Genomic DNA, 26,086 nt, shown 5'->3' with positions numbered 1-26,086 from the left:
CAGACCTGGCTGACCTCTGCCTTAAAGAAGGGAGGAGCATTTGCCTTTCCTTCTCAGGAGCATAAAGTGGGAAGCATGGAAGACTCTCTTTCCCCATTCAGTTCAGACGAGTGTTAAGAAGACACCACTTCCTGTAAACACGTATATCTGAGGTCGTCAATTCTAAGTACCACAGATATTCAAATAGGACACAGTCCCTGCCCTCAAGATACTGACAAGGTAGAAAATGATTCTTTGTTCCCACCCCTGGCCCACTAACATATTCAGCGAAAGGAAGAACTGTAGCCTCCAGCTCCAACGCAGCAATTGGGTGGTGGGGCTGGCCAAGTTCACAGAATAACTCCTGCGTGCTGCCCTGGATGATATCACCATTCAGTGCTTGCTATGTGTCAGGCACTGTGCTAAACCCTTTACTCAATATATACTTGTTTAATCCTCATGACTGTTATATAAAGTAGATACTGTTATCATTAATTTTGCAGGTGAAGAAACTGAAGCATAGAAAAACCAAGTGATGTGCCTAGGTCACCCAGCATGTGTTGGAAGTGGCCTTTGAACCCAGGCAGTCTGTAAAGCTCATGCTCTTAACTATTATTCACTGTATTGCTGATATCCTGGGTTAGGGTCGCAGCAGGAAGTAAAGTTTAACTCTGAAAGAAGGCTGGATAGAAAGCCGAGAACTAAGATTACAAGTGAAAGAGGAGTAAGGTACAGGGTTTTTGGACCTTGGAGCCCCGATCAGTGGATTGCAATGCCTGCCATGGCAGGGTTTGTGTCTTAACCATTTTTGTACCTGGCACAAAGCTGGACCCATAATCAGTCTCAAAAGACATTATTGAATTGAATGATGGCTGAGTAACATCATCTTTGTAGAAAGGACTGGCTCATTTGTCATTATCCACAAGGTTCCCAGCGGCAATGCTGCTTATCTAGCAGGTGTTGGCAGTCATAAAGAACATGGTTGGTGGGGGGAGGGTGTGCTGCAAGAGCTGTCAATATTAGTCTTGGAGTCATATTTATTTGCAGAGGCTTCCTCAACCCTCCCCTATCTTTGGTTACCATTCCTCATTCAAGGCCCAGTGATGTCAGGCTCTCTACCCCAGTGCCCCAAAATATGCGTCGGGCATCTCATTTACTCTCACAAAAAGGTTGATCTCTTGCAGGTGGATTTGGGCATTGCTCTCAGCCCTTCAGTTTGACCTCATTCCATTCCTGGTCCATTCATTCCATGGGGATAGCATTGAGTAGACTTTGAGTAGGCACCCTGAGCAAACGCCTTTCCCCAACTTACCCTCCGACCCTAAACTTGATTTGGCTTTGTTGCTGAAAGAGAGGAGAGCAGAGGTGGCACCCCTTTACCATACCACATCCTTGTTGACTTGTAGGTCTCAGCTCTTTCCCAAAACTCCATTTTGAAACTGTTGTCAGAGTGGAAAGTGGGGGCTATTAGCTCCCCAGGTACAGGCTTTCTAACCTTACCGGAGGGGAGGTACATTGGGAAAGGTACATTAAAAGTAGGGTAGAGCTGGGGGAACACAGGCCCTGTGCAAAAGCTGAGTAGCCAGATGTTCACTTTCACAGTTCTGTAAGACTAGCAGGGAAGATATAGATTAAAATGAAGCACAAACTCCATTTAAAGTGCATTACAGCTCAGGCACCAGCTCCCCTTGGGCAGGAGAAGGGAGGAAAGGGCACAAGAGGCCACCTCAGTCTCCTTCCTTATCTAGGCCCACATGTCTCTCTCCTAGCTTTGTGAAGGGTGATTTACACCCCTGGCTGGAATGACTCTCTTTCTGGGCTGATTACATCTGCAAATGCCCCCCAGAGGCCACAGCAGGATGGCCATATTCAGAAGCAGCAGCCAATAAATCTCAAAGGTTTATATTGCGCTTCTCAATACCCTCCCTCCTGGACCTCCGCCAGGTTGGCTGTGGCAGTGAAAGGGCTTGGTTGGAGAGTTAGGGGATGAAACACTCTACGTCCTTTCATCAACCTCTTTTTCTTTCTGAGCACTGCTTAGTTCTCATTCAACTCCTTTTGCCTCTATCTTTACCCTGGGAGCAGGTGGGAATCAGCCCTAGGCCCAATAAATACCCTTGTGGCTCTGGATAGAAATCCTGGGCTCTGGGTGCTTTGGTGTTTCCTAGCTATTTAAAATGATGAGGCTCCTAAATGGTCTCGCTAGTCAACTTCCTCAGTGATCTTGCCTTTCTTCCAGGGGAATCCCTGCTATTTAGTCTGGGGGTGGGGGGTTTAATCCTTCCATCCACCCTCATGACACTGAAGGGGCCGAATTTGATTGGAGTCTAGTCTGGCAGAGGTCCTGGGATCTGGCCCCTGGTCTGCTCCCAGCAAAGCAATTTCACCTGTCTGGTACCCATCTTTACAAAATCTTGGGGGTGAAAGGCAATGAATGAATCTTACCCTTTAAGATACTTATGAGAGGAAAATGAAATCATAGATGTGTGCAAATCCTAAGAAAAAAATATACTAGAAATGCCCTTGTGCGGGTTTATTCAAATTTTGTCACCAGATTTCATTTTGTGGTGGTAGTGCAGTGGGGGTGTGCGAAAGGGTGCTTTTTTGGATAGAGATGGGGATGCCCCAGATGGCGAGTCTCCAGCGGCAGCTTCCCCAACGTCTCAGGCCGAATTCTTCCCTAAGTGGCCTGGGCGGCCGACGACAGGTGGGCGGACCTGGTAGAGCACGGTCTTCCGTGCCCCTCCTGGGGCACTTGTGCTCCCTCGCCCCCACCCCGGCCGCTTTCTCCGTCCAGTAGAAGACGCGTGGTGTAGTCCGCTTGGAGTTGGAGGGCGGCGCCCAGGACCCTGGTGGGAGAGTGTCGGCGCCGCTTGCGAGGAGGGGCGGGAGACGGCGGTGGGAGGTGCCCCCGGCACACAGAGCTCCAGTTCGAGGAGCGAGGGGAGCCCGGCACCCCGTGCAGACAGAGCGCCCCGAGGGTGGACACCAGCGTGCGCTCCCCGCCATGGCTCGCCCCCGGAACCCGCGACCACCGCCACCTGTACTCCTGCTGCTGTTGCTGCCACCACTGCCGCTACTGCCCGGAGCCGGTGAGTGTCGTCTGTGGGTACACAGAGCCCAATACGGACAGGGTGTTAAGGGGAGCGGAGGGGACCGTGTAGGCAGGACCCCGGTTGCCTCTACCCAGAGGGCTCAGACACCACACTGCCACCTGGTCCCAGGCGTCTGTCCCTCTGAGCCTGGGGAACTAGATAAGGGAGCCTGGGGTGCGGGAAGAAGTGGGTTCCATGCCTAATAGTGTCTGAGCTGTTGCAGATGGAGTGCCAGCAGTGGCCAGGGCACCCCAGCATCTCCTTGCTCCAGCTTTTCCCTCGTCCCTCTTTTGAGGTGCGTCTGCACCATCACAGAACTACCAGCTGCCAGGCCACTTCCAGGACAGCATGTCTGGGGGCGGGGAGAATCGGAAGCAGCGCTCCATTTGCTCCATGCGGGCTTCATCTCTTCTACCCCTGTAAGGACTAGGGATGTGGACGCTGGGTACAGATAAAGAAAACGGAGTTTTCCTTAGAACTGCCTTGTCAAAATTAGGGTTGTAAGCTACTGCCAGAACATGCCAACATCGTTATGTGGTTGTATTGCTGAGAATATTGCTCTGCACCAACCTACTCCCTTCAGGATATAGTTTTTGTTAACTATTTTAATTAGAGGAGAAAACTCCTATTGGGCAAGACGGCCTTCCCCTGAAAGCTGACCAGCACAGTGCCTTCCCCGATTATAGATACACAGGTGTTTTATGGAATATGTAATTCAAGGTCTGGGTTTAGAACCATGTCATTCCCCCAAGGAAGGGCAGCCTGGGATCCATGATCCCAGGGAATGTGCTCATGGGCTTTGGGAGTAGGACCGGTGTGTGGAATCCCATCTTTGGGCTCCTGCCCAGAGCCTGCATGGAGGGAATCCTGAGGCAGAGAGCGCGTGTAGACTGGTGATCTCAGCCCACAGGGTCAGTACTGGAGAAACGTAATCTTGGCTGCAAGACAGGTATGGAAGGAAGGAGGGAAAGGACTAGTTTGTACCGAATGACTCCCTCAATAAATCAGGGCAGCGAGACATCACTGATTTGATTTGATTTGACGACCCAGGAAATTTCACTAATGCTAGTGGTATGGCTGCATGTCAGGATCAGGGGTAAATATTAAATAATCTTCATTAACCAATTAAGTGGAACAAGCCCCACCGTGTCATGAGGAAATTTAATGTGGCCCCCTATCATCTTCTGAGCTGCAATGCCCCTAAATCTACCACTGCTCAGAATTGGTGAACTATCAGATAAAAAAATTAGACAGGTTTACTTTTGAAAATTGTTACAACTCAATATTTAGTCCATTTAAAGCAATAAGACTTGGACCTGCTACATTTCTTTCAGCAAGTACTTACTGGGTGCCTACCAGAAGTAACATCTGAAACATTTTATTTCTCAAACTGTTTAAATTCATGTCCCCTTTTTGGTAAAGATAAAAATCTTGTGCCTTCCTTAAATAATTTTTTTGAAACTTCAAAAGCTGTTTTTTTATCTTCAACATATAAAATTATTAAATATGCTTTTTTTAAAAGAATATTTTTATTGGGGAATATTGGGGAACAGTGTGTTTCTCCAGGGCTATCAGCTCCAAGTCATTGTCCTTCAATCTAGTTGTAGAAGGCGCAGCTCAGCTCCAAATCTAGTTGCTGCTTTCAATCTTTAGTTGCAGGGGACACAGCCCACCATCCCATGTGGGAATTGAACCGCAAACCTTGTTGTTGAGAGCTCACGCTCTAACCAACTGAGCCATCCGCCTGCCCCTCAAATATGCTTTTTGAACCATACATTTCCTTTGAAAATTCTGATATACCCCTAAAGGGGCCTAACCTTTCTCTTCTCCATCCTCTCCACTGAGAAATTTTGATTTAATCCAATCTCCTCATCTTACATTTGAGAAATTAAGGTCCAGAAAGTGAAGTAAAATATCCTAGGCAGGGCTGGGACTAAGGTAAGGTGAGTGAAGAGGGTGCCAAGAAACTCAGCAGTCAAGATAAAGAATACTTTAATGCAATATTTTTAAAAATCAAAATTAATGCTTCCAAATTCATGATGAACAGAATATCAAGATTTTAAATAGAAAGAGTAACAATGTCCTGCTGAGGCATATTGGAGCCTGAAGCAAAAGGAAAAATCGTTACTACTGAGACTGCCTTTATTTATGCATTGGATATGGCACCAATTCTCAAGCTACTCTCTGGTGAACTTCCTGAAATTCAGATTCTCAAGCTTTATCACCAGAGATTCTGATTCAGTAATTCTGGGATGGAGCTCAGAAATCTGCATTTTACTGAGTAATCTAATTGATTACAGGTGACTGGAAGAGGAGGTTGGACTAACTAAACTCTGAGGCCCCTCCTAATTTTGGGTCTCTGATTGTAACTAGACGAAAAGAGCCCAGATAAATTATAGAGGTGGCTCACAGGATGTCTCTGTTATCTGGTTATTTCTTCAATAGCAGGAGCTCACAAAGAACAAGCAGTGTTCTTGGCACTGGTGACAGAACAGTCATAAGAGAGACATGGAAGTCTAAAGGGGGAGATAATCAGAAAAAATCAAGTAAAAAAAATCAAGTGGTAATAAGTGCTATGCAGAGAATCGGAGTAATAATGTGTTAGAGTTGCTAGAAGGTTATTTCACAACGGTTGGTTGGGGATGTCCTTTCTGAGATGTCATTTAAACTGCAAACTGAATGACCAGAAGAGGACAGCTGGACAGCCATGTGAAGATCACAGAGAAGAGCATTCCAAGCACAAAGAAAGACTAGGGCAAAAACCCTAAGGTGGATACAAGCTTGTCTTGGGTAGTGGCAACCACAGAGAAGGCCAGTGTGGTTAGAGGGAAGTGGGAGAGGAAGAAAGGGCTAGGAGGTGAGGTTAGAAAAGTGGGCCAGGACCGGGTCTCACAAGGCTTTGTAAACCAGGGTATATAAACTAGATCTTAACCTAAGTGCAGTGGAAACTACTGGAGCACTTTAAGCAGAGAAATGAGCTGATCCCATGTAACGCCAATCAGCATTAGAATTGTTGCATTCACACAATGGAATGCTATACAGCAGCGAAAATAAGCTACTTACAACTATACTTAACAGTGTGGGTGAATTGCATAAACGTAATGTTGAGCTAAAGAAGCCAAGACACCAAAAGCACATGTTGCATGATTGAAAGACAGGAAAAATTAATCTCTAATGTTAGAAATAAAGAGGCTGGTTTCCTTGAGGGGATGGTGACTGGCAAAGGGTTTCTGGAGTGCTGGCAATGTTCTGGTCCTTTATCTGGGGTCTGGTTAAGTAGGCATATTCAATTTGAAATTCATTGAACTGTGCATTTTTGATTTGTGCACTCTTCTGTATGCTATACGTCAACAAAATAATTTATTACCAAACATACAAGTGGCTCACAAGCACATGAAAATGTGCTCAACATCATTAGTTGTTAGGGAAATGCAAATGAAAACCACAATGTGATACCACTTCACACCCATTAAGATGGCTATTTAAAACACAGGAAAATAACAAGAGTCAGCAAGTATATGGAGAAATTGCAACCCTTGTACATTACTGGTGGGAATGTAAAATGGTGCAGCCACTATGGAAAACAATTTGGTGGTTTCTCAAAAAATTAAACATTGAATTACCATATGCCCCAGCAGTCCCCTCCTAGGTATACGCGTACACCCAAAGAATTAAATACAAATATTGAAGCAAATACGTGTACATGAATGTGCGTGGCAGCACAGTTCACAACAACAAAAGGAAACAACCCCAGTTGATATTCATCAACTGATATGTGGATAAACAAAATGTGGTATATTCATACAATGAAATAGTATTCATCCATTTAAAAAAGAATGAAGTACTTGTTACATGCTACAATGTGGATGAACCTCAAAAACAGTATGTTATTATAGATGAAAGAAGCCAAATATAAAAGATTATGTATTGTAGGGGCGGCCGGATGGCTCAGTTGATTAGAGCACAAGCTCTCAACAACAAGGTTGCTGGTTCAATTCCCACATAGGATGGTGGGCTGCGCCCCCCTGCAACTAAAGATTGAAAAAGGCAACTGGAGGGCCAGCCCGGTGGCTCAGGCGGTTAGAGCTCCGTGCTCCTAACTCCGAAGGCTGTCGGTTCGATTCCCACATGGGCCAGTGGGCTCTCAACCACAAGGTTGCAGGTTCAACTCCTCCGAGTCCCGCAAGGGATGGTGGGCTCTGCCCCCTGCAACTAAGATTGAACACGGCACCTTGAGCTGAGCTGCTGCTGAGCTCCCGGATGGCTCAGTTGGTTGGAGCGTGTCCTCTCAACCACAAGGTTGCTGGTTTGACTCCCGCAAGGGATGGTGGGCTGTGCCCCCTGAAATTAGCAACAGCAACTGGACCTGGAGCTGAGCTGCGCCCTCCACAACTAAGATTGAAAGGACAACAACTTGACTTGGAGAAAAGTCCTGGAAGTGCACACTGTTCCCCAATAAAGTCCTGTTCCCCTTCCCCAATAAAATCTTTTAAAAAAAAAGAAGAAGAAAGAAAGAAAAAGGCAACTGGTCTTGGAGCTGAAGTACGCCTTCTACAACTAGATTGAAGGACAACGACTTGGAGCTGATGGGCCCTGGAGAAACACGCTGCTTCCAACAAAAAAATAAATTTAAAAAAGATTACATATTGTATGATTCTATTTACATTTTAATGTCTAGGGAAATCTGTAGAGACAGACAGAAAGCAGTTTAGTGGTTGCCAGAGACTAGGAGGAAAGTAGAATGGTGTGTGGATTTCCCATTAAAGTGAGGATTTCCTTTTGGGGTAATAAAAATGTATTGGAATTAGGTGGAGGTGATGATTTACAACAATCATGCATGTACTAAATGCCATTTAATTGTAGCCTTTAGGATGGTTAATTTTATGTTGCATGAATTTTACCTTAATAAAAATGTTTTCCAGCCTAAAAAAAAGTCATTAAAAAAGATGGCTGCAACAACAACCAAATAGTAACTCTGTGAGGTGAAGGGTGTGTTAACTAATCTTATTCTGGTGATCAGTGTGTTTCTCCAGGGCCCATCAGCTCCAAGTAGCTGTCCTTCAATCTAGTTGTGGAGGGAACAGCTCAGCTCCAAGTCCAGTCGCCATTTTTAATCTTTGTTGCAGGGGGCACAGCCCACCATCCCATGTGGGAATCGAACCCGCAACCTTGTTGTTGAGAGCTCACGCTCTAACCAACTGAGCCATCCGGCTGCCCCACCGAGTGTTCAGCAGCAGCTTGTTTTCTTCAATCTAATTGTGGAGGGCAAAGCTCACTGGCCCATGTGGGAATCGAACCAGCAACCCTGTTGTTCAGAGCTTGCGCTCTAACCAACTGAGTCATCCGGCCACCCAGAATCAAGGAATCTTGGCAGTAGTTCAGACAAGAGTTAATGGTGGCTGGAGCTAAGGAAGTAGTAATAACAGATGTGGAGAGAAGTGGACAGATTCCAAATATGCTGTGGAGTTGACAGGACTTGTTGGATTGAACTAGGATGTGAAGGAGAGAGAGAATTATGAATGACTTGTAGATGTTTTGCCTTGAAAAACTGGGGGGATGATGGTATGTTACCTCTTGATAGTGACCCTAAGTCCTAGGATGGAAGGCCTTTCTCTGGAACTGAGCTCTAACCTTGGAATTCCTGACTGAGTGACAGAATCAGTAAAAGCTCCGCACTCCAACCCTAAGCAGTTCCCACCGTAAGGCATATTTTAAATGACTCAGAATTGTCGCTAACTCTCACTGAGCATGCCCATGCACGTTGTCAGCTCTCCGGTTATGAGGCTAGCCCTGCCCATGACATAGCTCCGCCCAATGCACTGGTATCTGTGCCTGGAAGGGTCATCAGGCTCCGCTTCAAACACCTGTCCGCCTCCCCCTCCCTGGAGGCTGAGTAGCCTCTCTTGAGACCCCCACCTCTTCTTGGGCCTGATCTATTCTGTCCAGATCATGACAGCTGCAGACTCTCCACTCCTGCTAGGCTTCTTTCTCCTGACACTTGTTCCTAAAGGCCTTTTGTGTGTTCCCCCAAGACCTTCCTGCCTAAGGCTTCACCTGGAATCCCCCCAACCTCACCTTAGGACGTGGTACTCCCAGGTAGCTATTCTGACCTTATGTGAGCCTCACCTGGTCTCTCTCCCACCACAGGGGACCCCCTCCCCACAGAAGGGCAGCTCATGAACAACTGTATCCAGGCGAGGAAGAAGTGCCAGGCCGATCCCACTTGCAATGCTACCTACCACCACCTGAAGTCCTGTACCTCTAGTACAAGCACCCTATCACCTGCAGAGGAGCCTTCAGTTTCTGAGGACTGCTTGGAGGTAGCACAACGCCTCAGGAATAGCTCCCTGAGGAGCTGTACATGCCAACGGCGCATGAAGAACCAAACTGCCTGCCTGGACATCTACTGGACCGTTCACCCTGCCCGCAGCCTTGGTGAGGCCCCATCCTAGAGTGGACAAAGCTAGGGAAGGTGGCACTTGGGTGTTGTTTTTTAATCAGCATGTGAGCCCCATGGTAGATTCTGACTGATGACAATGAAGCTCTGCATGTGACATCAGGAAGAGGTGGAGGGAGGAATTGGCAGTATCCTTTTGGGTCCCCCAACATTGTCCTCTCTTCCTTCTACTTCCCCCTTTCTTACCTGAAGGCATGTAGCTGCTTCTTGGCAGAGCTCCAAACCAGGCGAAGGCCCAACCTGGGAGCTCCTAGAACAGAAGGGTATGGAGAAGGAGGTGGAGGAAAATGGTCTTAACCCACAAACAGGCTCCAAATACAATGTAATCCATAAGTACAGAGAGACTGGGAGGCAGTGTCCTGGTCCAGCCTTTAACAGAAAGGATACTTATTAGTCAGGCAGACGGTAAAAGAGGGCACTGGAAGAGCCAAAGAGAAGAGCTTCCTCTGACTCTTCCCATGGACCCCTCTGTATTAGTCAGCTTTTACTGGACTATGCTGTAGCCACAAAGGTTTACTTGTACAAGAAGTGACTTGCAAAACAAAGGTTTAGTTTTTGCTCATGTCCGTGTTGGCTCTTTCATGTGCCCCCTTCATTCTGGGATCCAGTTTGGAGGTGCAGCCTCTATCTGGGATGTTCCCTTCTCATAGCAGAGGGAAGTGAGCAAAGGCAAAACCATGTTATGGATTTAAAAGCTGCTCAGATACATAAAACACTCTGCTCACATCCCATTACATAAAATACTCTGCTCACATCCCATTGACAAAACAAATCACATAGCACACAAGCCTGACATCACTGGGGAGGGGAGGTTTACTCTTCCCACAGGGAGACATTAAAAACTACATGGCAATAAGTGAGGATATATAATCTTACAGGGAGGGCAAAATGAGTGGAAACAATAATGCAATCTCCATAGTCCACCACTTGATCAAAATATTCATTTTCTTCCTTTCCACAAGCAAAATGTGCCTACCCACTTTCCAAGGAAAATGCCCTAAGAGTTCTATTCAAACACGACATCAGGCTCCAAGTCTAGGATCTTGTGATGATTTCTACATCAGCTCTGGATATGGCTCCTCTTGATCTAGAAATGTATGGACTAAAAAGACAAGTCATCTGCCTCCCATACATACTCAATATACAATTATGGAACAGGGACAAGAGAACCACGAAAAACACTCTCAGAAAGGGGAGGGATGCGAGGCATACAACAGACTTTGATTCATAGTAACTCTGAAGTCCTGCTAGACAAATGTTACCAGGGCCATCTCCCCTGGGAGCAGGTGTTGTTCTTTAATAAGACCCTGTTTTTGCTCCAAGGGAAAGCTTCTCTATCCAGGACTCTTGGCCCAGCTTTCTGGGAGGTCCTTCTTTTCCATTACAGTTAAGTCCTCACTTAACGTCGTCATCGATAGATTCTTGGGAACTGACTTTAAGTGAAACAACATATCATGAAACCAATTTTACCACAGACTAATTGATATAAACAAGAGTTAAGTTCCTATGGCATATTTCTGGTCTCAAAAACATTGCCAAACTTCTAAATAAAGACCCAAACACTTCTAATATTAAACATTGAAATGAAAGTGAGCTATGCATACATTTAAGAAAGATTAATAAATACAAGTAAGATAATTATGTTCCAACCCCCTATTCCAGTTCAGGGTCATGGATAGCCAGAGCCTATCCCAGCAGCTCAGGGTGCAAGGCAGGAACCAGCCCTGGACAGGATGCCTTTCCCTTGCAGGGTGCGTGCACATGCGCTTGCATACACACACACACACACACACACACACACACATTCACACACACGCTGGAGCAACTTAGACACACCAGTCACCGCATATGCACACCTTTGGGATGTGGGAGGAAACTGGAATGCCCATAGAAAACCCAAGCAGACATGGGGGACATGCAAGCTCCACACAGACAGTGACCCAGGCTGAGAATTGATTTTTTCCCCTCAACATTACAACAAAAGAACATTGAACAAAATGACATTATTCAAGGACCCACTGTATTTTCTTTGGCCACACCTGTAAAGGGCATTAGAGACTCTGACCTGCTCAGGGACTAGACAGCATTCTCAGCTTGCTTCCTATCTGAGGAATGTTGGGGCATTTTAAGTTTCAAATAGTCACAGTCTCTTTTAATCCAAACTGGTGACTCTTAGCAGTACAACTGTCTCAAAACATAATTACTTTTTATACTTTGATTTCTGTCACCTCCTGTGCGAGTAGTGGCCTTTTTCTATAATTCTTTTCAAGACATGCATCTCTTTCTAGACTGAATGACCTTGCCCTTATCAGGCTTCTGTGGGAGAGCCACTAGTCTTTTTTCCCTGAGCATGTTTGTACAACTGGCAGGATTTACTGGATACCATCGTAATCAATGAGAAATCGCCAGAAAGGGCATGATAGCCACAAATTTGATTTGCTCTTTGTTCCAAAGCTGAGTTGTAATAGACCTTATTACTCAAAGCATTTTTCAATGTTATCTTTTACCCTTTGACTATGAGAAGCAGTTGCATCTCTTAATCCTGCAAGTCCTAGAGTTTCTGGATTCTCCCTTTTCTGTTTCCTCACTATTTGCAAATTGGCGAGTTCTTCTGTGAGCTTCTATCTTTCTTGGAGTACCTTGCCAAATGCAGCCAATAGCAATCAAGTCATGCTAGTAATATTCTGTTTCTCAGTTTCTTCCCTTTAAAGCACGAGCTCGTTCAGTACGTCATCTTTCTTCCAAGTTTACTACCCACTGCTCTGTCCCAAAGCCAATACCATATATTTAATTTTTGTTGTTGTTATTGCAGCACTCCACTTCCAGATACCAATTGCATTTTTAATAAGAATTTGCTAGGTAATGCTGCAGTAACAACCCCCAAATCTCTGGTTTTCAACAGCAAAAACGTATTTCTTGCTGACGTTACACATCTACTACAAGCTTCCGTGAGTTGGCTTTGCCTTGGCTCTACCCATCTTCATCTGGGGATCCAGGCTGGTAGAGGGAGAGCAACAGCAGAACTATGTGATGGTTCTTACAGCTTCTGCTCAGATGTGATTTACGTCACTGCAGCTCACCATCCATAGGCCAAAGCAAGTCATGTGGCAAAGCCTTACAGTGGAATGGGAAAGTAGACTCCTCTCATAGAGGGCCTCAAAGCCACATGGCAATAGGTGGGGATGTACGATCTTCCCACAGGCTGGGTGGCAAATAATGCAAACAGCAATACAACTTACCGCACTCCTGTTCCCCTGCCTTCCACTCCTCATCCTAACCACTTCTGTTTCAGAACTTCTCCTGAGACTTCTACTTGGATTCTCTTGCCTCCCCTTTTTCCCTTAAGAGAATCAGATCTTCTCATCCCCTCCTATTTGCCTGACATCATCTGTATTCCTTCCCTCCTAAAGGCTTGTTGGGTGACAGACCTGCAAGCTCACCTCTCTCACCTCTCTCTCTTCCAAAAAGATTTATTCATCAACATCTAGTGAGCGCCTACCATGCAGATGAGCTATGCAGTGATTTTATAAGACCTAGTAAGCCCCCTTAAAGAGCCCACAGCCCCATGGGGGGACTGAGAGAGATGTGTTTCCTTTGAGATCACTGTCTCTTCCTTCTCAGCTTTTCTCAGTCAGGTTCAATTGGGATCTGGCTTCCCTTCCATCTCCTCAGCATGCAATGCATCTGCATAGCCAAGTGGTCAGGCCTGGAACACAGTCCAACACTGCCCCTTCTCCACTAGCAACAGAAAGCAAGACAGAGTCCCATTGCCTGCTTATAGGCCCACAGGCAATACGTTTAGTGGTTAGGAGCGGGGATTCTGCAGTCAGGTTTCAAACCTCAGCTCCACTTCTTAGCTTATGTGAGTCTGAGTAACTTAACCGCTCTCATCCTGTTTCTTTTACCTACCCACAGCCTTCTCAGGAGGATTAAATGAGATCATACACCATGTTTCTCTGAAAATAAGACCTAGCTGGACAATCAGCTTTAATGCGTCTTTTGGAGCAAAAATTAATATAAGACCCGGTATTATATTATATTGTATTATATTATATTATATTAGACCCACTATTGTATTATAGCAAAATAAGACCAGGTCTTATATTAATTCTTCCTGGCCTGGATACAGTTGTTCATGATCCGGCACTCTGTGGGGAGGGGGTCCCCTGTGGCGGGAGAGAGACCAGGTGAGGCTAGGTCTTATTTTCGGGGAAACATGGTATACAATACATTATCCCTTTCCATATATATATGAATTTTGTTTTCACTTACATCATAGAGGCCAGCACACAGTGTGTTCAACATGGTAGCTTTACTGTTCTTATTACTACACCCAGTTTGTTCATCAAGTCCAGCCTATACCTTTATGTCCCTGTTTTTCTTCCTCACCCCTGCACAGCTTGCAGTTAGTAGTTAGGTAGAGACTGTGCCTTTCCCTTTTTTCCACAGGGCTTTGAGGTCTGACTCAGCAGCCTCAGCCTCTCCTGCCCCTGCCCCCAGCCCTGTCCTCAGGTGCTCTTCACCTTGTCTCTAGGTGACTATGAGCTGGATGTCTCCCCCTACGAAGACACAGTGACCAGAAAACCCTGGAAAATGAATCCCAACAAAGTGAAGAAGCTCAAACCAGGTGCGGAGGGCAAACAGAGGCTGGCGCCTGAGGACCGGGCCTGAACACTGAAGGCGGGGTGGCTGGTGGGGAACACAAGCTGGGGGGCTTGTATGGGGGCAGAGTCCTCCACCTTCCAGGTAACTAAAGCAGCCTTGTGTAGGGTGGGAGTCTGCGCTGTGGGGCATGGTCTGGTCTCACCAGAGTAATCAAAGAGCGATAGTTATTAGGGAGGCATTTGAAGGGAGCCCATTAGGGCTCCTGGGTTTCAAAAGGTGGGTCTCTCTACAAAGGGTTTGGTGGGAGTGGCAGCAGCCCCAGAAAAAAAATGTGCTGAAATGGAGTATTTATCCTCATCCAAGGCAGCCACGAAAGTAGTTTTTTGTCCCTGAAGACTAGGAAATTGCTTGTTTTCTACCATTCTAATGGGATGGGCGAGGTGCTGGGCAGGGAAAATGATTAGAGAGAGAGAGAAACTCCTCAGGGGTGACTTGGTCTGGCAAGAACCACGATGTATGTTTTTCAGGAAAGGGAAACTGTCGTGTTAATTATAATGGATTACACACACACACTCTCTTTTTAAGAAAGATGTGAGTTTTATTATACAGTCCTATGTACTAGAAATTTGGAAGAAAAGCACAGAGATTTATATATAACAAAACTCTTAGTGACAGGAACCCGGGAATTACCTGTTCCTGTTACTCCATGGTTCTGAATGCTGGAATATTCTGTTAGTAGAAATATCACCCTAATTTCCTAAGACTCAAGAGTGTGGGAGACTTTCATGGGTGCATCAATCAGTAAAAGACATGCAGGTGATATTAATACTGAGCAGAACAGACAGATGTAACACAAAACAAAAATCCTAAATAGAATTGGGTTGCGTCTGTTTCGGACAGTTCAGAAAGTGCCTCAGATTGTTGTAGGGTCTCTGGGCAATGATTTCCACCATGACATCTCACTCAATGCACAGGATTGAGGAAAGGGTTTTGGCTATTTGAGCTTTCTGGCTGCTTGAATTCTAGATAAATGAGCGTTAGATAGTGCATGGCTTTTTTTTTTTTTTTTTTTTTTTTTGAACCTAATCAAGCTGAGGAGCAGGATATGGGGAGGATACCAGATATAGTTCGTCGATTAGGGGTGGCTTACTCAGGGCAGTCCTCCCTGTCTTCCTACCCCTACGACCAGGCTTGTTAAAGCAGAGGGTGGGGAGGGGGCTGCTGGGGAAGTGGCACCAAGTCACGGAGAACTAGCGACTTGGTACCCCTCTCCCCACAGATTGGGATCTCTGCCTCAAGTTCGCCATGCTGTGCACTCTTAATGGCAAGTGTGGCCGGCTTCGCAAGGCCTACGGGGAAGCGTGCTCTGGCCCCCGCTGCCAGCGCCACACCTGCCAGCGGCAGCTCCGCACCTTCTTCGAGAAGGCCTCGGAGCCACACGCGCAGAGCTTGCTGCTGTGCCCGTGCGCGCCGTCCGACCTGGGCTGCGGGCAGCGCCGGCGCAACACCATCGCCCCCAGCTGCGCGCTGCCGGCTGGGACCCCCAACTGCCTGGACCTGCGGCACCGCTGCCTCTCCGACGTCCTGTGCAGGTGCGGAGGGCTGGGTGCGGGGGCAGGGTGTGCACCACTCCTAACAGGCAGCCTTCCCGTGCGGCGCTGGGGCTGGCCCGCCAGGGACCGTGCACTGACGTCACCATGCAGCTACCTTCGATATTTTCTGAAATGCTTTTCTCAAAAAAGTAATATATAGTTTTTTCTTTGTGTAGAAACTTCAGAAAATAGAAAAATGTATAAAAATATCACTCCGAATCGTCACCTGAAGATAATCTATCTACCATACCTTTGGGAGCATTTTCTTCCCGTCTTTTTCGTATACAGATAAACAAATTGGACATTTTGGGAATATATTTCTATCTTATATTGTATCTTTTTTGCACGTATGGTACATAGTTCATGGGCATTTTCCTGTGGAAGCAGTATGGAATAGTAGTGGTGAAGAGCCGCTCTGAAGTCAGACAGGCGTGAATTGAAATCCTGGGTCTGTGTGACCTTGAGCCTATCACTTAACCCAAAATTCTTTCCCTTAACCTAAAGTTCCACTTAGTCCTGTGTAGAAACTGTGATAATAATGCAGACCTCGTAGGATTTGGGCGAGAGTTAAATTACGTAATTTGTGTAGAGTGCTTAACTTACTGGTGCAGATAAGTACTCAAGAAATGGTGTGCTTATTGTGTCCCTTACTCTCCTTTGCCAACTTGATTTTTAAGTGCCTACCTCGTATTCCATTCCATTCCAAGGATGCCCCATACCTTAATTAATCATTCCTCTAGTGTTGGGTATTTAGGTTGCTTTCTTTATTGCTATAAATAAGGCTGCGATAAGTATCACTCTTATTCATCAATCTTTGTGCACAAATCTAATTATTACTTCAGATTTGTTGCTACCAGGGCCATTACCAAATCAAAGGGCATGAAGATTTGTAAGGTGTTTGATACATTTTCTCCAACCAAATTCTCATCTGGTTTTTTTCTGCCTTCTCTGGACAAAACACTCACCAAATTGAAGTCATCATCCATTCAAGTGACATTTGTTGACACCGGGAATCACACCAACCTTGTTTTGTAACCTGATTCTATCACTCACTTCTCTGTAACCTTGGGCAGGTTACTTAACCTCTGAGTCCCACTTTCCCCTTCTGTGAAATATTACATTGTCAGAGCTCTCAATAATCATAATACTAACACTTACTACTTACTATGGGCAAGGTCCTGTTTTAAGGACTTATCATGTATTAAGTCATCGAAACCTCACAAGAACCCTGCAAGATAAGTGCTATTTTTATTTTCTTATCATCCTCAGTTTACAAATGAAGAACCACAGCAGAGAAAGGTTAAATAACTTGCTCAAGTTCACCCAGGTGGTAAGTCAGGTTTATTAATGAAGTTTGGGCTGAAGGAAGTCTGGCCAAGAGTCTGTGCTCCTAACTCCTCTGCCATACTGCCTATTGTTGTGCTGGTAGCTATTACTATTACTGTTACATAACAAGTGCTGGACTAGATGTTTAAGATATTGTTCCTTTCTTCAAGGAGTTTGCATTTGAGTGGGGGTGACAGAGGAGTAAACCACCAATCTAACAAAGCAAATGTAAGGAAAACTGTAGAAATGTATACATTAATAGAAAAACATATTCATAATTCCATCATCCAAAGATAACCAGCTTTACCTATTATAGAATGAATGTTAATAATAACAACATCTCACATTTTTTGAACACTTAAGTATCAGGCACTATGCTAAATGCTATGCACACATTCTCTTATTTCATTCTCACAGAAATCCACTATCTCTATAGTGGAGGAAACCAAGGTTGAAGAAACTCCATAATCCTAGGATTTGGAGTGGTATGTTGTGGGGACTGGAGTGGTAATGCATTTCATTGTGACTGGAGCAGGCTTCACTGTGGAGGAAGCCCTGGGCCAGGTTCTAAAGGCAGAGGAGGATTTGGCATGAAGACAGGCATGTCAACTAAAGAGACACCAAGGTGACGTCTACAGGCCAGACCCTCAATAGGGACCATTGAAATTTTCCTTCTTCCAGATCTCGCCTGGCAGATTTTCAGACCCACTGCCATTCCATGGACGGCCGAGGGACCTGTGCTACGGACAAGTCCAGATGTCTGCTGGCATACACGGGGCTGATTGGTGAGGCTGGGATATACGTGGAGGGAGCCCACAGGTTGTCCAGCCCTGCGTGTGAGAATGCTCTGGCTACTGAACCCATATGGAATGCTCCTGAGTGAGGTGGGAGAGGGTGGGAGCTGAGGTCGGGGCTGGCCTAGGCCCTCACAGTCCCCTCTTCACCCCACAGGCACTGCCATGACCCCCAACTTTGTCAGCAATGACAACACCAGTGTTGCCTTAAGTTGTACCTGCAGAGGCAGTGGTAACCTGCAGGAGGAGTGTGAGCGGCTGGAAGCGTCCTTCTCCCACAACTCCTGCCTCAGTGAGTATCGTCCACCTGCCTCCTCCCCGTGGCCAGGTCAGCTGGATCCACAGAGGAAAAGGTCAACGTGATGGGCCACACTGGCTCCATCTGTCTCCTGTTAGGAGCAGCCCCCTCCTCAGCGTAGGCTTACATCACCCCAGCATGGGCCTTTCTTTCTTCTGCTGCTCTCTGAGTGACCCCCAAGCTGCCTGTGCTACCTGTCTGGACCCCAGGAACACTCTTCAGCTCAAGGAATAAGCAAGCAGAATAAGACAATATTCTGTTCCCACCTGCCACCCCCCTGCCCTTCTGTGTCTTCAGGTCTCTGAGACATTCCCGTTCCTTCCTTGGGAGCCTGAGAGCTCTCCAACATCTACCTGCCTCCAGTCTATCCTCTGTTTTCTCCTCAGCGGAGGCCATTGCAGCTAAGATGCGTTTGCATAGCCAACTCTTCTCCCAGGCCTCACCCGTGATGGAACACCAGGTAGAACCTCCTCTATTACACTCCTCTTACCTTTACCAAACCATCTGGGGGAACCCAGGAAAGGCAGACAAGGGGATGGAGGGGGGTGACTTTGTTTCCTGGATACTATAGACCTCTAATGGACACCTTGACTGAGGCTGAGGTGGTGAAAGGGGTGGAGATGACGCCACTGCATTTCTTCCACAGAAAAAAAGCCCTGCTCTGAGGCCAGAGCCCTGGGTACCGTCTCTGTTCTCCTTCACACTTGCCTTGATTCTGCTCCCAAGTTTCGGGTAGCTGTACTTCCCTGGAGGCCCTCTTCCCCTCTGCTACACCTAGGGCTGACCTGCCGCCTATAAGAGGTGAAGAAAGGACAGCATCAGGAAGGAGGTGCAGTACACAACGTGACAACCCCAACGCTCCCCCCCCCCCCCACCGCATGTCCAGTTTGCTCCAGATGAGGCCACAGTAGGAGCTGACTGGCTAAGTTCTCATTCCCTCCACTTCTGACTCAGGTTGCTCCTCCTTAGGAACTGGTCACCACATTTAGCCATCTCTTCTGGTGGTGACCAGAGCTACAAAGCTGTTTCCTGATCCCTTCCTCCTGCCCCGCAGGATCAGCAGGCTTTATGAAATCAGTCGTTCTCGGGGGGGGGGGGGGGGGGGGTGGCCCGGTGGCTCAGGCAGTTAGAGCTCCATGCTCCTAACTCCGAAGGCTGCCGGTTCGATTCCCACATGGGCCAGTGGGCTCTCAACCACAAGGTTGCCAGTTCAATCCCTCGAGTCCCGCAAGGGATGGTGGGCTCTGCCCCCTGCAACTAAGATTGAACACGGCACCTTGAGCTGAGCTGCCTCCCAGATGGCTCAGTTGTTGGTTGGAGCACGGGCTCTCAACCACAAGGTTGCCAGTTCAATTCCTTGAGTCCCACAAGGGATGGTGGGCTCTACCTCCTGCAACTAAGATTGAACACGGCACCCTGAGCTGAGCTGCCGCTGAGCTCCGGGATGGCTCAGTTGGTTGGAGGGCGTCCTCTCAACCACAAGGTTGCCGGTTCCCCGCAAGGGATGGTGGGTTGCACCCCGTGCAACTAGCAACAGTAACTAGACCTGGAGCTGAGCTGCGCCCTCCACAACTAAGACTGAAAGGACAACAACTTGAAGCTGAACAGCACCCTCCACAACTAAGATTGAAAGGACAACAACTTGACTTGGAAAAAAGGCCTGGAAGTACACACTGTTCCCCAATAAAGTCCTGTTCCCCTTCCCCAGTAAAATCTTTAAAAAAAAAGAAATCAGTTGTTCTCTATTGCATTCTCCAGGTCAGCAGGGCTGTGTTCCTAGGTAGCCTGGAAAGACACCCCCCATTGTTAGGAAAGCTGGACCCCTGCCTCCTTGTCTCCTCTGAAGGGGGATGGGAACCCACTGCCTGCCCTGCCCTGGGATCCTACAGAGCATTTGAGCATCAGGACCAGGAGCATTTGGGCCTCGCTGTCTTCCTGCCACTGTCCCAAAGTCCCCTTAGCCTCTTGGATCATGATTAAACGTTTTGACTTCAAACTTTGCTCCTTTCTCACATTGTGAATTTATACAGAACCAGAGATTTGACAGAACCCAGACCAGGTGACCGGGAGACACAGCAAGTCTGCCACCAACTGCTGTGTGACTTCAGGCACGTTTCTCAGCCTTTCTGTGTACTTGACATGGAGTTGGAATTAAAAATAGCTTATGTGAGGCTGTGGACCTGGTATCTCTCCCAGCTCCAGCCACTTTTGGGATACTGCCTGGGATCTGTCACAGCAGCTGAGAGAGGGGGTCCTTAGTCAGCCACAGCATTTATTGAGCACCTGCCTGTGCGATTGGTCTGCTCCACATTATAAAGGGGGCCAGAGGAAAGAGGAGACTGGGCCTTGATCTCACTGGGATGAGGAAACAGCCACCAGTGCAAAGTAGCTGGAAGAATATATTTACCGAGCTGTGGACATTTGTCTGTTAACTCATTCACTCACTTTTTCCATAAGCACCTGATAAATACTGGCTCTGCAAGGCACTGTGGTAAATGCAGGAGATTCCAAGGTATTAATGCTCAGATCCTGTTTTCAAGTCTTTCACAAACCAGAGCAGGGGAACAGATGAGACAGTCAATTAAAGTGCAGTGTGATAAGTGCTATACAATAATCATAATGACAACACTCAGTTGTTGTTCCAGGTACTACTTTGCCCCTACTGTGTGCACGTACATGTATTAATTCTTCTAATCCTCCAACAACACTTGATTTTGTCAGTCACTAGCTATGTGACCTTGGGCTTAACCTCTCCGGTCCTCATTTTCCACATCTGTAACATAGAAAAAGAATAGAACCCACCTCCCAATAAATGAGATAATCCATATGAAAGCATTGTGACTGACACACAGTAAGAACGCAAAAAAGTTAGCAATTATAGTATAAGGTTTTTGTAGAGAATTTGGATGATATAAATAATTATCGAGGCGAAAGTAAAAGTCTTTAAAAATCTCACTCTCAAATTTCCAGACCTGCTCCTTGCACATATGAGAATCTGTGGGTATGTATACCTTTTACATAAGTGGAGGCAGACACTGCATAGCAAAGTGTTGTCATGCACATCTTTCAGTGCCCACGAGTAGAGCTTGAGCTACATCATCCTTTTCATTAGCTGCGTAAGATGGACTTGTATGAATGCGTATTTCTACATACATAGTTTATTTAACAAGTTTTGCATTGATGGATATTTGGTTGTCTTTCCATTTTTCTCCCAGGCAAGTTTTAAGGCAATGAGGAAGTGACCAGGGGTAGAATGTGCAGAGGAGCTGCCACAGTGGTGGATGGAATAGGGAAGCCTCTCCCTGTACATTCTTGTATCCGCATAGCCCACCCTGTCCTGGGAAATGCCCAGACAACCTGTGTGCCTGCAAACCCCAGTGGGGCACCGGCCAGACCTTCCTTGCTTCCCCTCCCAGGAAGATCTCTGAGCCATGAAGTCCTCTCCATTTGCTTTGGTTCCATTAGCCTAGGGCTGAGGGTGTGAATGGTACAGTTATTCCTCGCTAAGTGCTTGAATTAGACTAATAGGTCATCTGTGCTTTTCTCTGAAGAAGGTCCAAATTTCCTGGTAAACAACCAGACCAGGGCCCAGAGCCAAGACCCAGGGTGGGGGCTCAGTGGCTGGACTGAAACTTTTAATGGTATCCTGGCTGGCTGGGATGGTTAATGCCATTAGATTAGCTTCTGGGTAACAAGGTGGGAAGGGCTGCTGGCAGCACTGGTAAGTGGAGAGTGCTGAATTATAGCAGTCTTTTAAACAACTATCTTCAAATTTACTCATTCATTCAGTCAGTGAGCCTTTAACAAGCACTTGCTCTGTGCCAAGCTGTGAGTATTTTTCAAGATCTGTTCCTGCCCACTCATGAGCTGCCATTTCAGTGAAGGGGCAGCCCCGGGACTCTGGCAGCTGGGCCCAAAGTATGGGCAGCTGGATGCTTCAGTTATCCTGGCTGATTATAAAACTCAGCTGTGTGACCTTGAGAAATATTCTTTACCTCTCTGAGCTACCATTGCCTCATCTACAGTGGGGATGCCAATAGGAATACCTAACTTAAAGGGTTACAGTTTTTGTTTGCTTTGTTTTTAATAAATACAGTATCAACTATTTAACTGAAAAACTGGCAATATCAGCTAATGTTTATATCAATTTAAATGGTTTTGGTTGGCAATCTTTTGGCTTCCTATTTCTATAAAAGGTTATAAGCATGAGGAATTTATGCTTGTTTTGAGCTCCATGTATATTTAAGTTAGATAATAGTAAACACATTTTAAACCACTCAGAATTGTTTTTGAGGACTGGAAATAATTATAATACTCATAGTGCCTGATACAGGATGAACATTCAGTAAAAGGTATTATTATTACTTCTGGGAGGGGATCTGTGGGTACTATGTATTCTGCTCCCAGCCCTGCAACAGTGGTGCTCTGCCTCTAACCGTGGGCTGAATTCTACGTGGGGCTGCCCCTGGGAGACTCACTATTCAAGATCTGAACTCCAGGATGGAAGCCAGGAACCTTGAACAAGTCATGGAGCCAAAGGCCTTTTGGCTGTTAGTAACAGAAACATTGAAATTACTTAATAAAAGGGGAATGTCACGCAACCCAATCCAGGAAGTTCAGCCAGACCTTGGGGGAGCTGGAACTGGTGAATCATGAACCAATCTTGAGCCCCATCTGTTGAAGTTCTAGACATCATGGACCATCTACTTCATTCTCTCTGCAGACCTACTTCCTCTGCATGACTTTCCAGGTAAAAGAGCTCTCATCCCCACTCAAAATTCACAGAAAATCTGATTGTCTATGCACAGGTTCTAGATTGGCTTTTCTGGGTTGAGGGTCCATCCCAGGTCTGTTAGCTGGGTAAAGGAAACGGATCCACGTGCTACTAACATAACTACAGGACCCCAGGCCTATTAGTGGAGGGCGGTTCTCAGAGAAGACTGTGGCTCACCAAGACCCAAAAAGCAGAGGCTCTTGTCAGGGGTGGATCTCAATCACCTGAGATCCAGTTTTGCTTCTTTTGTGGCTTTCTCCCTGGCCTCAGAGTGTCATCTCTGAGCTTCCTTCTTGGATGCTCTGAAGGGATGGGAATGTAGGAATGAACACAGGCCAGGTGCTGTGGCTCCTTTGGTTCTGAGAACCACCTTGGGCGCTAGATCTGAGTGGAGGTTCCTTATGGCTGCAGATGGAGGCTTTGCTTCTGTGGGGCTTGCTAGATTTTTGGTCCTTGCGTTTGAAGAGTAAGGTTTCAAAACATGCCACATGGGCATAAGGATTATTTTGATTTGAGGGCAATTGAGAATCAATAGGGATGGGAAGAGTTCTCTGCCCTCCCCTTATCTGCCAGAAAGCAGGGCATAACTGAAGATGGGAAGTCAACTCCAAGAGGAATGTGCATAAATAGACATTACTTAAATAGCCCTTACCTTCCATTAGTTTCCCCCGTATATTTCCTAGTCACTTCCCCACAATTTATTTTCCCTTGGAGCCCAAACCCTCTTTCCTTTGTTAAAAGTGTATATAAGGCTCCGAGTCTAACCCTGAGTCTTAGTTGAATTTTACTTCTTTTTTGCAGGTAAATATTAATAAAAATTGTGCCTTTTATCCCATCAATCTGTCTTTTGTTAGCTTAATTCATAGGCCCCCAGTTCTAAGAGGTTAGACGAAAAGGTTTTTCCTCCCTGACAAAATCATTGCTATATCCTTGTCTGATAACGTTCCATCTTTGTCTCTATACATAGCCCATCTGACCAACAACCATAGGCTCTCACCCTCAATCCTCTCTTGGGACCTCTGGGTTCTCAGAAGTTCCAGTCTCTTTTCAGCATCTCTGCTTCTCTCAGGTGGAAGCCTATTCACATCTGGAACCTGACAGACTTGTTACAGTAAAATTCCACCTTCAGCTATTGAGCTGGTCATGACCTTATCTGACATACCGTGGGTGGGTGTGAGGGTGGAAGAGAGACAGAGACAATCATCACTAACATTTATTAAGAGCTGAATGTGTGCAAAGCACCCTGCTAATAGCTTAATGAGCATCATCTCATTTACTTTTCAGAACTATCCTATTTTATTTCTCCCATTTTACCAGGGAGCTTAGAGAGACCAAGCAACTTGTCCAAGGTTACAGGTCTAACAAGTGGCTGATCCAGAAATCAAACCTCAATCTTCCTAGGAACACTCTTTGACCCACATCATATTTATCCAGTTTTGGGGTGAGACCCCCACTTCCTAAATTACAGTAGAGGCCACGATGAGGGGCATGGAGTCAGAGGAAGCTCTTTCAGGCTGCAGAGATGGTTTCCGGGAAGAGAAGGTATTTGAGCTGGGCCTGTTAGAGTGAGTAGGGTTTACAGTATTAGGCAGAAATGGGGGAGGGCACCCCAGAGATCAGAGTGAGGAAATGCAAAGACTGAAAAAGGCAGGGAGTGTTGGGGATGAGGGGACAAGTGGTCTGCTGTGAGTGAAGTTCTGTGAAGGAAGTTGCCCCCCCCCCGCCCCCTCCCCGCCCCCCCAGTCTTCCTCTCACTCATCTCCGCATCCCACAGTCCTGAGGGAGAGGTCTCCTCTGCACACCCAGCTGCAGAGCTGCTGCTGTGAAAGCCCGCCCTTTGGAGCAGGCAGGGTCCTGAAGAACTGGTATGTAGGATTCTGGCCTGGCATGCTTGGGATCCCTGGCCACGGGGAGCTCCATGGCCCCTCGACACCTTGGTGACATTCCAGAGCACAGAGATCAGTGTATGTAGGTGAGAGGATGAAGTGAGCCTGTATCTGGGCTGGGAATAGTGACAAACAGGAAGAGAGAGCCTATTCCCCCACGGAGGGACACCAGCAGAGCTGTCCCCACCCCACCCCCACTACCAATTGCTGTGGTCAGCTGAAGTGTCAGGGCATTTGTTCTAAGAGTCTGGTCTTCCCAGACTTGGGTTGGCTTTTGGTTTCCCATGAAGGCTTCTTCCTGTTGAGCACTTATGGGCTGGGAAGGGCAGGCAATAAGTTGGCATAAAGACGAAGACCAGTTTTGTGGTGGAGACAAATCATAGTGAGAGACATCATTATTTGAGCCCTTGGTACGACTCAAACACTGCAGTAAGAGCTTTACATGTGTATCCTCTTTAAAACTGAACTGCCTCATGGTCTCATCTCCGTGTGGTATCAATCTGGCATCCATAATATTTCTTTTTTTTAAATAATTTATTTTTTTAAATTTATTGGGGTGACAATTGTTAGTAAAATTACATAGATTTCAGGTGTACAATTCTGTATTACATCATCTATAAATCCCATTGTGTGTTCACCACCCAGAGTCAGTTCTCCTTCCATCACCATATATTTGATCCCATAATATTTGAAAAAAGTTTAAATAATATTGTCACAGTCTAAAAAAATACACAGCAAAACTTAACATTCTCTGTTCCCATTTGTCTCTCTGTATTGTATACATAAGCAACCACCCCTAAAGACTCTGTCTTGTCTCTCTCTCCATGCTTCTCAGAGGAGAGATTTCGGCCATGAATATACATAGGTAATATTTTTTCATGTCACATGCATAATTCAATTTAAACTTCTTAATGGCCCTCTGAGGGCAGGCACTATTGTTCCCATTTTACAGATGGAGAGACAGATGTCTAGAAGTTAAATCTTGTCTAAGTTCACACAGCTAATCACTGACAAGTGGATTTGAAGCAGGCTGTGTGCACACTGAAAGCACCTGTGATCCAGGGCCTATGAGACTCTTGAGGGAGGTGTAGTTAATTCATCGTGGGGGGCTTCATGGAGGAGGCAACATTTTAGGAAGATCTCAAAGGATAAAGAGAAGCTCAACAGATAGAGACGGGCAGTATCCCATAGTGGGATGTCAGAAGGGAGGTCACCTCATTCCTCCCTCTCAGTGGTGGTGGGCATGACATTTAGGAATTTGCCTCATTTCCCAACTGCCC

The 26,086-nt window shown here is 46.4% G+C and overlaps 1 protein-coding gene across 1 annotated transcript; it reads left to right on the top strand.

Annotated features, from left to right (window-relative positions):
* Window positions 1-1,430: 1,430 nt before the first annotated feature.
* On the top strand, window positions 1,431-20,147 carry GFRA3 (GDNF family receptor alpha 3). The gene is made up of 8 exons (XM_019740198.3): window positions 1,431-3,071; window positions 9,222-9,509; window positions 14,066-14,158; window positions 15,416-15,728; window positions 17,736-17,839; window positions 18,006-18,140; window positions 18,533-18,606; window positions 18,793-20,147. Exons 1-8 carry the CDS (start codon window positions 2,987-2,989, stop codon window positions 18,880-18,882), a joined length of 1,182 nt encoding a protein of 393 aa, XP_019595757.2. The 5' UTR covers window positions 1,431-2,986; the 3' UTR covers window positions 18,883-20,147.
* The last annotated feature ends 5,939 nt before the right edge of the window (window positions 20,148-26,086 follow it).

Source organism: Rhinolophus sinicus, chromosome 5, assembly GCF_057876585.1.
Source record: "Rhinolophus sinicus isolate RSI-liver-muscle chromosome 5, RSI-T2T, whole genome shotgun sequence".
NCBI lineage: Eukaryota > Metazoa > Chordata > Mammalia > Chiroptera > Rhinolophidae > Rhinolophus > Rhinolophus sinicus.
Note: the sequence above shows the minus strand (reverse complement) of the source record. Positions and strands in the feature narration are given on the sequence as shown.